Here is a 14,460-nt window from a genome sequence, read left to right on the forward strand (position 1 = left end):
AACCAATTTTAATAACATTGTAAAAATAATTATTTTAGTTATTTATTTTTTATTAATTAAATAAAATTATGTAAAAAAACTAAATAATGTCTTTTAGTGTATATTAAAATTAAAATAAAATCTTAATAAATTTATTATTTATAGTTAATTAATTATATATATATATGATAGAACATATTATTGCATATATATTAATTATTATTTTATTAGATAAATATTAGCTATTATTCTATCGGATATATATTAGCTTTTATTATTTATTTATTATATTAAAATTAACGGGTAAAAAGTGTAAATTTGTGATGGAAAACAAAAAACTGTAAATTAAAGTCAAAATTGAAAACAAAAGTCAACATTAAGAAATCGAGAGTTGTGATTAGTCAATAAGTTATTAGAGCAACTATGCTTTAATATAATAAAAAATAAGATAAATATTACTCTTTAGCACTAACTCAAAATCTCTATATTTAGTAAATAAATTATGACATCATGTTAACATTAATTTACATTACTTAATTGATTATACTTTTTAAATTTTTGTTATATTAGTTAATAATATCTTTATGAATATTCTTAAAAATATATGCTTTTACCAACCTGACAAAATTGATTCAAAATTATGATTATATTTATTTTTTCTTTTCCTTAATCTTCAATAATGTTATGTGTATATATATATACACATATATAAATATAAATAAGTATAGATGATACACAATCGAACTCTAAATATGTATATTTGATCTACCCAGATATTTACCCGGGTTTAATAAGCTAGTTTATGTATTAAATCAACAAGATTTCTTAATAATTTTGAGGTTTTTTTAAAATTTTTTTGGCAACTATAAAAGTAAAAAATCTTAAATTTGCATCTCACATATTGCATGTCACACCAAATTCACCCCAACTCTATGTAATAATGAATTATAATCAATTAATTTACATCGTTTAAAATATCTTTACCAGTTTTTAACGTAAATTACTTACATCTATCACCACTAACAATCTGTCATTACCGTCACCACCAAACCATCATCGCATTCCATAGTTACAATGCTAATAATAAACCTATAAGCCTAACTTTACTTTCACTTTTCTATTTTTCATCATTGGTTCATTACTCACTACCTATCAAGATCAACGTCTTGACTCCCTCACCTTCCATCTTTATTTGCTGATTTTGTAAGTAGCACATCTGTTTAATGCTTTTAAAATTTGATATTACAACTTAATCTTGTACTATAATATAATCTCGTGTATGTACACGGATTGGTAAAAATATAAAATACTTAGAATAACTTTAACTAATATTAAGATAATGATGTTTCTTACCACTTTGTTCTAATCATGTCGTACGTATTCTAATTTGATACAGTTTATGGAAATAAAATAAAGAAAAAAGACCCGAAACCATCAAACTGGCACAACCGAACAACCTTACATGAATTGGTCTGGCCAGACAACTTATTTGGTTTGATCTGATTCAATATATGTGGAAACGGAGATGCCGATTTTGGCTTGAAAGTTACTGAAGTGAAGCACCCATACCCATACCCATTCCAATTCATGTTCCCTCATTCAACAAAAATATACTTTTCTACTATCATTTATATTTCCAGAAAAGTTAACAATAGCCATAATATCAATCATGAGAGTCTATGCTAACTATGTACAAAAACACATTCCAAAGTTAGTGTATCATACCCATGTCGCGGGTTCCTGTGGCATTTGACACGGATCCACTACCACCAAAAACCGGACGCATGAACTTATCATCAAACTTTCTCCAGTAGTGATGAACTGTGTTTGTAGGACTGTTCAACAGCATCACAAGACTCGGCTTGGTTGTTAGTGTTCTATGACCACCCTCGGTTTCAGCTTCTGGATCATCATTGCCAGGTTCATGTTTGTTCCCTAAAAGTGGCAACCTTGATGAGGTAGGGCTGGATGGTTCCGATTCGTCTGATTGAGGTAGCAACCACCTTATAAGCGGCTTCGTCAGCAATCCAAATACCTAAATTTGACGACAGTTTTAGCGGCCTATTTTGGGACAGTGTGGCACATAAATTTTGATATGGAGCACATGATAATGAAGGCATTGACATGCTTACCACTGTACTGAAAAGAACAACAGAAATGGTGCTGGTAATCAGAAGTGCATTTGCAGGCTGAACCGTTTTTCCAGACCCAGTAAACTGCATATAAATCAAGAAACCATACTTAAGATATACACCGTACGAATCTCTCTAAATGACATACAGTAACATATATGGACCCATGGATAACCAATATGGAATATACGGTTTCATAACATTGATGCAAAACTCTTTTGTTCCCTTCAATGAACTTGCAAGCAGAAAGTAGACATGACAGTCATGTTGGTTAGGTCGGTTGGATGACAGTTGCTACAGATAAATTAAATGCATCAGTCGATAATGGGTCAAATTGTCAAACGGGTTGGAGCATCATAGACAGACCAATAAGCACCCAACCCACACATTTCTCTTGATTCATTTATCCTTATAGGAAGCAATTTCAACACATTTTCTTAGAAATGCAATCTGTATGTAAAGTTATATAGCTTTTGAAACTATATTTAGCACATCATGAATCATAAAGATAAACATGAAAACAATGTGTTATCGGGTCATTCCAACCCACATTAGATAAAGCACTCATTCTAATCCGCTTACCCAACGCCTGACAGTAATTTTCGACCTCTAACTTATCTACTTGTTAAGTCATAGGTCAACCTAGTTAAAATCAGCAATCACAACTTTACCTTCTTATAAGCAAGTGCAACAGATACGGCACCTCGCATAAGACCAGCCCACCAAACTGTAAACTGAAATATAAAGAAAAGTATAATGAACTTTCTTGCTATATCAAGCAATCTAATTATCATGAAATGTAAAAAACTTATCAGTTCACTTACCTGCTGCTTAATCCCAACTTTTTCAGCAGTTTCCCTCCGACTTAAGTTGGATAAGAATGATAGAGGCAATATGAAAGCTGCTCTTCCCACCATTATGAGCACAAGGAGTATAAGACTTACCCAGATAGATTTTTCAGGACTGCACATTTTAAATCTCAATTTCAGATTGCTGGGGTTTATCGTGTAGAGGCAACAATATGACCATCAACTTATAAATGGGTCACCGTGGCTATATTTTATATCCGTCAAATGGATTAAATTAAAAAGAATAGCTAGAAAGCGAAAGGGTATAATGAGTTAAACATTACAAAAATCAGATTATTATCAAAATAATAGATCGTATTTCAACCCGAGGTCGATAAAAAATCTAAAAAGAGTGGAACAAAACATGTTATTTGGTCAACCCAACCTGACCCGATTCAACACAATAACAAACAGCCTATTTGAACCCATTTTGACGAATCTCACAAGGCAAACCCGCTCATTTTTCCATATCTAGTAAACTGTAAAAAAGGTTCACAGAATTAAAGTAAAATGACTACCTGCCATTTATAAAACTCCATTTTTCAACATCCAGTGAGTCCATACCAACATACAGGAAGATAAACACTTCGGCAATATATGACATTGTTGCAAAAGTATGCCTGCAATCGACACAAGCTGATGTGAATACTTTCTGCTAAATATGGAAATAAATAATTCTGAGGAGGAGTATGAGATGGTTACACACTTTGTAGTTACTTGTGATCTATGGGTGACATTATGCCACGCGTAGTGCGACATTACGATCCCACAAAAGAAAACAGTAAGGATTCCACTTAAGTTGAGCATCTGGAGAAAAACAAAGTTAGTCTAATGACCAGACAGTTATAGTAGAGGTAAAAAAAAATTCTCTTAAAGTTTAACTTTAACGTGTTGACCCAACCAGAATTTTTTTTCCAGCTTTATAAAGTTTATAAAGTACATACTTTAACATGAAAACACTTTGACTTGTTACCCAACCCATCCGAACCACCCATCATGCAACCTCTAGTTTACAGCGATCTATATAGGTTGAAGAGGTGGAGTGCTTACTTCAGCTGTAATGTATGAGAGGTATGCCATGAGCATCAAGAGAGCAATTTCACGATCAGTTGAATGCCTGAAAATGTACACAATGTTGATTTGTATATCAGTACTGAAGACAGCAAAAGATAACCTAAATCTGTGTGTGTTTTTTTTTTGGGTGGGTGGGTGGGTGGGGTGGGGTATTAAACTTGTTTTTTTTTTATAGCCTAAATCTCAGTTTGTAAAAAAAAAAAATTTGTACCTTCCGAAATATAAGGTTCTAATGATAAATGCGCAGAGCAGCCCGACCTACAAGTGCAATGAAAATCTCATATATATATTATCTAAAAAATCTAAGCAAATAGAACCTGGCGAAGAATAAATAAATATCAACAAACTTACAAAAACTCCCAAAAAGGTACTTAAGATGAACAATGTGAAGAAATTCCAAGCAAACTTGAGACCAATATGTAGGTTCATGTCGGATAGGTCAAAATTCGTGATTGCATTGAAAAGGACCACAGATGTGGCATCATTCACCACACCCTCACCAAACACTAAACTGTATAATAGCGGTGTTTCTTCCTGATGTAACACCTGTCCATAGAATAAAACATTGGTTGAAATGTATATAATCCCAAAAAAATGGATGGGTTGGGTAATGGGTCACAACAGGTACTTTATGTACTGGTTGAAATGTATATAATCCCAAAAACTCAATGCCTTATAAGCACACTTCAAAGGATGTTCCACCTACCTAATTTTTTTCTGTAAACTTTGACCGGTTAGTGATAAAATAAATCACAAACCAACCCATTGATTAATAAATATCGTTCCTTTGAAGATCGCAAATCAAAATTTGAAAGGACATATACCTGCAAGGTGCAAACAGAATCTGTTGCAGAAAATATAGCTCCAAGTGCTTGACAAAATCAGACACAAAGAGGAATTCATATCAATAAGTTTGCAAGAAAAAAGGTTTTTTATGTAGCTTTTCTGTTATAATGAGGGCATGCAATTTCATCTATATAGTCTAATACAAGAAATAAGGTCAAGAGAGTAGATACCAAGATAGTCCTTAATCTCGAGGTAACCAATATCCAGCATAGGAAACAGGCGTGAGGTACCTGAATTATAATTTGAAGCTATAGTCAAAAATATATAAAAAAAACACACTTTCTAAAACAGCAAATATACAACCTATCAATAGGAAAACAAAACTTCAATAGATACTGGATGCTGCTATCAATGTACATGAGTTAAGTTATATTGTAGCACATACCGAACGATATGATGGCAAACGATATCAAAGTACCAATAACTCCAAATGACGTGATAGTCGTAAAGTTGCGGAAAAACTGTTTCTTTTTCACCTGAAACCTGTTTAAAGCATTAGCCATGACCATAAAGATGAGTGAGGACTCTTAAACATATATGCTATTTCAAATTCATTTAAAAGAAGAAAAACGCATACCCGGCATTGAAGATAATTGGTGGAAGGAGATATATAAAGAAAAACTCTTGATTGAATTCCAATATCCGGGAGTTTGTACCACCAGAAGTTAGTAAAATAAGGCAGCCCGTACCTAGGCCCTGTCAGGACAAGATAAGTCCTTTAAGATATGGTCTTGTTACTAACGATGAAACCAAATGAGTGCAAAAACCTATACAAGTTTAGGGGCCTTCGGCATGCGTTTTAAGAGTCATTATTCATTATGAATCAAACAGAATCATAAATCTTGAATTGTTAAAGCAGATATTGTACAAGATAGTGATGACGTGATAATCAGATAATAAATTGTTTACATGGCCCCTAAATAACCAAATAATCAGAATCAAATTACCTACACCAAAACAATAATGGTGTTCCTAGAAATCAGGTCTTAACCTGCTTCTTCAAACTCTTTATAACCACTGTATGCCGTCTTAAGATTTTTAGGGGCCTTAAGCGAAATCAAATTTGGAGGCCTAGTTTATTAACCTACTAATTAAAATAAACGAAGATAGAAAAAAAGATAAAAGTAGTTCAACTATGTTGTTGAAATACTAGTAAAAGAAATTCAGAGGTTGATGCAAAAACCAATAAGTATGTTATTATAATACAGATTGTATAATGGTACCCAACACAAACTCCAAACACTAAGCTTATTATACAAAAAACTGAGGCCTCAAATTTTTGGAGACCTAAAACGGTTGCTTAGATCCTTTTAATTGTAAAGCCGCCTATGGTCAGTATCCAAGATAATTTATATAACATTGTTTTCTAGTTATTTGAGATATGCAATAATTTCCCTGAAAAGCAATCCCAAACACCCTCTATAAACTATTTAGTCCTGATAATGTGTGGACGTGTTTTCACCACCCTAACGCCCATTACTTTTGAAAAGTAAATCAAGTTTATCAAACAGCCTGCTCGGATAGTTGCCCAACCAACTAATCCAATTTTCCCAAGGAATTTTTTTTATAAATCCGATTCCTGCTTGGCTTCGATGGAGATTGTACCTAGGCTTGGACATCTCAAAATGCCCACAGCAGCAGCTCAAATGGTGTCCCAACCAACTGATCCTGCTTCCCCCTTGGCGCTGATGGAGCATGTTACTTCCAAATGCCACTATCAAGTACTCATTTTTTTGAGTGTTTGGAAAGTATTAATTGCTTAAAAACTTCATACAAAGAAATAACGCCTGTTTCATATGGTTCGCTACACACTAATTTATAAATTAGTTGAGCCCACCACTTATGTAATCAAAACCATTTTCTAACAAAGGTTTAAAATAGAGGAGAAACCCTAAACCCGTGCTCCTTTAGACCTAACTAACCGGCTAACCCTCCCTCAAGGACCCGCCACAAGCAATGTTCAATTGCCTCCGGGTACACCCTGGATTCGAACCTATGAACATTTTATAGCAAAGTCCTCGATAGCCCCCATGTCTATAATCACAGTCATTTTCACTATCCACCTAAACACTACGAAATGCAATACACTCTACTTAAAAACACGTAATAATCAGATAATCACTTTAAATACGCAATCATGACACAAAAAAAAAAAAATGTTTATACTAATCTCTAAGAAAATAAGTAAAATATTAACTTACAATCAAAAGTGCTGTAATTGACTGATTCAACCACCTAGTTTTTTCAAGTAAATGACCAATCACAATGCACCCAGATAACAATCCTGCAAATAATGCAATCTCTTTTACAGACTCGCTTTCTTCACCTGATGATATCATTGCTTCTTCAACATTTCTAAAACCCATTTCTCCTGTCTTTTTGTCTCCCTGCCCAACCATAAAACAACAACATGTCAACCCACAAAAAAAAAAAAAAATTCCTAAAAATAATGTTTTGTGCTAATCTTTTAAATAATTAACCTAAGAGCTAACTGGGTTTATCAAAGTAATAAAGGGAAAAAAAAAAGAAAAAAAAAACCATACCTTAAAAAAACTGTAACTGGGGTTGTAACAAAGATTGTTGAAAGTTATTTAAGCAAAGAAATGTCACATTTTTTCATTTCATTATTATTATAATAATTGAAATCATTTCAAGAGTTAATTGAAAATGAAAATTGAAATGGCTGTTATCTTTAATTATTGTTATTTAATTATTATTAATCTATAATCTTAATCTTAATTGTTAAGTAAGTAAAGATTACGAAGACTTTGTAAAAACCGGGAAAGTGTGAATTATATATGCTATGAATTGGATATAAGCCGTTGGATTTATTCGAGATGTACGGCTAGATTATGAGTATCTTGTTGTTTCAAGAAAAGCATATTGTACATCAGTACATGTACATGTGTTAGTCATTTTTTGTTTACTTCTATGTTTTTTTTTTTTTTTTTCTTTTTCTTCTAGAGTTCATAATCACTTTTTATTTTTAAATTAGGGGTATATTTATTTGGTCAAAGTGCTTATAAACTCTCAAGTTTTTAAAATTAACTTGTTTTTTGTTTGGATAGGATATTAAAGAAAGAAATAGAAGTCCTACACACTAGAAAAAGTCTTTTTGAAAAATCGAAAAAAAATAACAATTCTAGTTCCTACCCTAAACTTCACTTACATCCCCTAACTATAAAAGTATATAATATAAAAATGATACAGTAACTTCGTATATTATATTATTAAAGGGATGAGGGGTAACTTGAAGGGTAAGATTGGGACGATCTTGATCCTTGGATTAAAATCAAAAGTTAAGATTCAAAAATGATAAATAAAAATTTTGATCATTGATTTTCATCCAATGATCGATAATGCTTCAACTTTACCCTCAAGTTAATTTTAAAATGATATATATTGTTTGACATATGGTATGTAACATGTGTTTGTTTTTAGGCCAAAGTACTTTTTTCGTCCCTGTGGTTTTTTGAATAAGCATTTTTCATCCTCGCTGTTAACTTTTGGCTAAAATCGTCCCCGTGGTTTGCATTTCGTCCCTGTCGTTATAACTTTGTCGTTAAACCCCTCACATGCAAGTCACGTGAGGGACATTTTCGTCTTTTCATAAAGTTAAGTACAAAAATCGTCCCTGTGGTTTATTGTTTTTGCATTTTTCGTCCTCGCCGTTAACAATTCCAGGAAAAAATTTCAAAAAATAAAAAAAACAAAAATTACCGTACCAATTTAATCCAGACAAAACAAAAACCTATATACCTACATTTGAGGATATGCTCAATCACTTTCAAATGCAACCACGTACATACAATATTTTAAATACCAGCAGTATACCCGTAATACCGGTATCGGAAGGTACCCCGCTACAACTATTTCTGATATTTTCGGTATTACCGTTCCAGTACTTCCGGTATTCACATTTTTTATTTTTTGAATTTTTTTAAAATTTATTTTTAAAATACTTTAATGTTATTTTTTGTAATTTGTTATAAATTACCTTTTTTTTTTGAGTGAATTCTAATTATATTTTGACTATATGTCGTTATATTGTAGTAAGTTTTATAACATTTTTAAAAAAAATAAAATAAATTAAATTAGTTGTACTGGCCGGTATTAAATTAGATCCTCATATGTAGGTGTATATATAGGTTTTTGATTTGAGTTTGTTTTGATTTTTGATTAATTTTTTGTTTGAAAGTTTGTTAAATTCAAGGATGAAAAATGCAAAAATGACAAACCATAAGGACGAATTTTGTACTTAACCATAGGAACAAATGGGTAAAAAGACATATATGCCCCTCACGTGCAAGGCACGTGAGGGGGTTAACGGACCCAAGGACGAAATGCAAACCACAGGAACAATTTTAGCCAAAAATTAACAGCGAGGATGTAAAGTGCTTATTCGAAAAACCATAGGGACGAAAAAAGTACTTTGACCTTGTTTTTAATGTTATAAACTACAGTCTTGGGTTCTTTTGGGCTTAGCCAGTAGTTTCATTGTTCAGTGGGATTGGCATTGGGCCTTGCTTGCACATCTTGGGTGGAAGACTGGAAGGTGAAGAAGGCTTCCTTTAAGTGAATTGGAGCTTTGGACTTTGGAGTCATAAGTGAGATATATATATATATACATACTATAGTCAAGTCTTGAAGAAGTAGAATTGATAGTACAAGATTTGACGAGTGACAAGTAGTGATAGTTTAGTAAAATTTAGTTTTTGTTAGAACATATTGACCGAGTGTTCATTATAGATTAACTAGAATTTCATATAGTAAGTTGCAAGTATGCTACTATTGTGTGTATTAGAAATTTAGAATGGACATATTCTATTTATTGTAATTATAAATATATTTAAAAGTTAATTACATTTTTGGTCCCTGTGGTTTGTATGATTATGCAGGTTCATGACCTTTTCAGGTTTCATTGCATTTTTTGTCCTTATTTCGGAAACCTTTTGCAAATTTGGTACAAATTAGCGGTGGTTGTTAAATGAAGCCGTTAAGTATCGTTAGATATAAAAATGGTGTTTAATTGTAAATTTCTAAAAGTATATGGGTAGTTGTGTTAATAATGTTTCACTAAGATATACACGTGATTATTTTATAAAAGCTTATAAAAGTTTATGAGCTTTATAAATGAAAGTTTTGTAATTTAACTCGCTAAATGTAAGAAACAATGGCGGCCAAAATGTTCAACAGTTCGCCGGAAATTTCAACAAGCGATGTGAAAACGAAATTCACGATTTCTCCCTCATTTCTTCGTGTAAAAACTCGAAACTGGTGCCAATCGACTCAGAATTCCACCGCGCACAAACCCTAACCAAAATGAACTTCAGAAAACTTCGCCGGAAAAAATGGCAATTCGCCAAAAAATTTAAATTTGTGATTTCTCGTTTGTTTTTACGAATTAAAACACGAAATCTGTACCAAAATGCTCACACAAACCCTAAACTATTATTCTGTCAGAAAACTTTGCCAGAAAATTCGTCGGAAAATTAACTTTCAACGAATCTCGATGAATCAGAGAACTTAAAATATAAATATGACCGGAATCAGATCACGAACAAACCTTGATGTTTTTCAGATCAAGTTCTTTTATTATTTTTTTTAAATAGAGGAAACGTATATAAAAGCAATAAAATGAATAAATTGTGTTAACAAGACAAATTTTTTGACTAATACTGTTGAGACAAATATCCCTTACACTTTTAAAAAACTACAACTAAACATCATTTTTAATTCTAGCAACACTTAACGGCTTCATCTAACTGCCACCGTTAATTTGTACCAAATTTGCAAAAGGTTTCCGAAATAAGGACCAAAAATGCAATGGAACCTTAAAAGGTCATGAACCTGCAAAATCTTACAAACCACAAGGAACAAAAATGTAATTAACTCTATATTTAAAAAGTAACTTTGTTATGTGAGACAACTTTACAGTAGCTAATAATATAAATACATATGCATTATTTTTTTTTATTTTTTTTGAAAGGTACGAGTAACTTTTATTCACTATTATTCACAGTACCTCGACAAAACGTCGAGGCCCAAACAAGTATACATATACACCCATTATTTATGCATTATGTACAAGTTAATCAAGGCATAAAGGTAATAATCTCCATGTGACATGTGAATACATGAAGTCAAAGAGGATGGGAGTTTCCAGGAGTGTGGAATTCGATAGCAAGTGTTGAGAATTGCTTACCCCATTCTGATATTAATTTATGTCACTTGATCAAAGGAAAAGTTGGAATGGGCAACTCTGTGAGATTTTGGATTGATACTTGGGCTGTAAAAAAATTGTTCAAGGAACTCTTCCCTGATCTATACTCCCTCGAAACCTGTAAGTCCATTCTTGTTAGTGATTGTTTTTATGTGCAAGACAGTTTAGTTAGCTGGAATTGGCGATGGAAACGACCATTCGTTTCTATTGAAGAGCAACGCCAATACAACGAATGCATTTCGTCCTTGTCAGAGTTTAGGCTATCATTGAATGAAGATGGATGGTTGTGGACAAAGAATGAGACAAAAGGTTTTTCAGTAAGATCAATGAAGACCGTGTTACAAAATTTGGTAAATGAGGATCGACAATTCAAATTTAAATAGAACAACTGGATCCCAATTAAAACAAATATCTTTGGATGGAGAGCAATGAAAGAAAGGATTCCTACAAGAAAGGCGCTAGCGAGAAGAGGTGTTCATCTCCAATCAACATACTGCCCTCTATGCCACATCTATGAAGAAGATATGAATTATCTACTCACTGGCTGTGAAGTTGCACATCAGATTTGGTCCAAAGTTGCTTCTTGGTGTAATTTACAACCCATATTTGCATTTGATGCGGAGGATCTGATAAAAATTCATGAAACAAGCCAATTGTCGAGAAGCTTAAAAAAGGTGATCAATGCTATTGTCCTAACATCTATGTGGAGCTTATGGAAATCAAGAAACGATCTAATTTTTGAAAGCAAAAAGGTCTCTACGGTGAAGATATTTCAAGACATTCAATTATCATCTTACTTATGGATAAAAAATCGCTCTACATATAGAAATATTTCATGGAATGATTGATGTAATTTTACGTTTTAATTTTTTCTTGTATTATGTTAGTTTCTAGCTAACTGTTTTTGTCAATATGAAATCAAAAGTTGCAGTTAAAAAAAAAAGGATGGGATTTCATGTAAGATGTGGGACCCACATTACATGACAATTAATTTCCCACACAACAATTTTTTTCTAACCACATAATTTAAAATGAAATTGTAAGATGATCTATATTAAAATAGGTTTTTAAAAAATTATCTTTATTTTTTAATTTATGTATTATTTTTATTGGTTTGTAAATTTAGGTTTGTCTTTAATAATGTATATATACATATATATATATATATATATATATGTATAGGGTAACATTCCGCTAATAACACTCTTAAAATAAAAACAGTGAAAACACTTAAAAACATCATTTTGATGCATTAAAAGTCCATAAAACTGACATAGTGCATAACTAATTATCATTATTTAAGTGTTTAACAACACATTGATCCGTCAAAATCAAAAAAATCACGTTTTTTGTTTTGTGCATCCATCTTGGATGCATATTCATCAAAATGATGCATCCAACAAAAAACGTGATTTTTTTTTTATTTTGATTGATCAATGTGTTGTTAAACACTTAAATAATGATAATTAGTTATGCACTATGTTAGTTTTATGGACTTTTAATGCATCAAAATGTAATTTTTAAGTGTTCTTAATTTAAAACTGTTTTCATTTGATTGTCCTCTTATATATATATATATATATATATAGTGCAGTTATTGTGGGAACTAATGAAAGGTCGAGAACCATGAGAACTAATCTAATCCATTAGATCATGTAAATCAATGGTTGATAATACTTAATGGCATTTTTGTAAATATGTGTAAAAGGAATTGTAAAGAAACACGCTAGAAGGGTAAAAGTGGAATTAAAAAACGCCTGAAATCAAATAAAACAAAAATTAAAATAAAAAATCTCATTTGTGTTCCATCACGAGAGAAAAACACACCCCGAAAACTCTCACCCTCTACAACCTTCCTATGAAGATTCGATTCAATCCAAGAAACACAAAATCAACGATGAAGCTAAAAATCCGTGGTGTATGCGTGTTCAACTAAGAATCCGAAGAATCCGATATCAACTGATTGTATAAATAGTAGGTTTTGCATATGATATAATGATGAGTAAAAAGGTATTTTTTTTAGCCCTAATTTGTTTGCATACCCTAATTTTTTTTCGTGTTCTTTATTTTTTTTTTCCTTTTTATTGTGAAATAATTGTGTTTGTGGTGTATGTGTGTTCAATTAATATTAGATTTTTTGAACAGTCAGAAGGAGTGACAGAGTAAGGATGGCGACATCGTTTAGCATATACATCAATAAGATGTAAACGGCTCTTGATTTAACCGGTGATTCGATGAAGTTACATCCAGTATTTCTAAAAGGTTTTTTGATTTTTTTCGTTAATTAGGTCACATGTTTCTGGACAGTGTTAACATATGTTTGTGGTTAATTGTTTGTTGAGAGAGACACATGCCCTTTTCTAATTTTGTTGTTGTTCATAATAAAATGGGTACACGTGTGTGGTAAGATGTAGTGTGTCTGTAATGTGGTTCATGTTTGATGTAAAAGTTGTTAGGCTTCGTATAATAAGGAATAAAAGGTCGATGTATAATTTTGTTGTTTAATGACTTTGTATGTAAGGTTGGGCACATGTGTACGGATGTAACCAATACCTTAATGTAATCAGATACACATGTTTTATGGTTTAAGAGACTACTACGATATAGACAAAATTCGTGTGTAAAAATGCAACGTTTATAGCGTGTTTAAGTTTAGAAGGCTAGTAAAGGAGATAAGTGTAATTACCATTTTAACGAATTTAATCAACTGCAGCTCAATCTTTTACGTAGTAAAAACACATGTGTCACGACTATGATTGTTTATGTATAAGCGAGGCAAGATAAAAGGGTCAGTATTGAAGGAGCAGGAAGGAGGCACGCCACAAAGAATGCGGACACATGTAGGTCACCGTACTGGGATCGGGTGGTTAATGTTGAGAAACGAATGATGGCAGATGAAACTAAGGTGTGGCATCATTTGGAAGCAGATGTGGGGAAGATACGTATGCTTCTTAATAACCTTTTCTTTATGGCTATATGATAGTAATTAGGTATAATACAAATTTTTATAGTACATGTGTGTCCATGATTTGAAAAAAGCATTTGGCTTCCTGAACACATGTTTTTTTGACTTCCTGAACATATGTGTCTCACTGTACATATGTTTCAATGATTTAGAAAAATCTAAAAACGGTGAACTATATCATGACTTGGGTGGTTTGAATGTCTACAATGATGTTCTGTTTCAAACACGACGTGGGGACACTACACTACGTTATCATTTTAAAAGTTTGGTACCAAACTTTATGATTGTCGAGCATGTGTTGATTAGTTGGGCTGCACTGTTGAAGATTGAAGAATACAAAAGAAGCTGAGATTCGTCATCTGCTACCCGACAACCTTGGTACGTACAATGAAC

The 14,460-nt window shown here is 32.2% G+C and overlaps 1 protein-coding gene across 1 annotated transcript; it reads right to left on the reverse strand.

Moving 5' to 3' along the window:
• Positions 1 to 1,577: 1,577 nt before the first annotated feature.
• On the reverse strand, positions 1,578 to 7,538 carry LOC122606921 (sodium/hydrogen exchanger 3-like). Its single transcript, XM_043779814.1, has 15 exons — positions 7,423 to 7,538; positions 7,081 to 7,266; positions 5,457 to 5,575; positions 5,265 to 5,362; positions 5,050 to 5,109; positions 4,858 to 4,904; positions 4,385 to 4,579; positions 4,245 to 4,291; positions 4,010 to 4,076; positions 3,666 to 3,766; positions 3,478 to 3,579; positions 2,936 to 3,074; positions 2,783 to 2,845; positions 2,112 to 2,195; positions 1,578 to 2,014 (listed from the first exon to the last, which is right to left on the reverse strand). Exons 2-15 carry the CDS (start codon positions 7,243 to 7,245, stop codon positions 1,691 to 1,693), a joined length of 1,611 nt encoding a protein of 536 aa, XP_043635749.1. The 5' UTR covers positions 7,246 to 7,266; positions 7,423 to 7,538; the 3' UTR covers positions 1,578 to 1,690.
• Between the last annotated feature and the right edge of the window lie 6,922 nt (positions 7,539 to 14,460).

The sequence above is a fragment of the Erigeron canadensis genome, chromosome 7 (genome assembly GCF_010389155.1).
Source record: "Erigeron canadensis isolate Cc75 chromosome 7, C_canadensis_v1, whole genome shotgun sequence".
NCBI lineage: Eukaryota > Viridiplantae > Streptophyta > Magnoliopsida > Asterales > Asteraceae > Erigeron > Erigeron canadensis.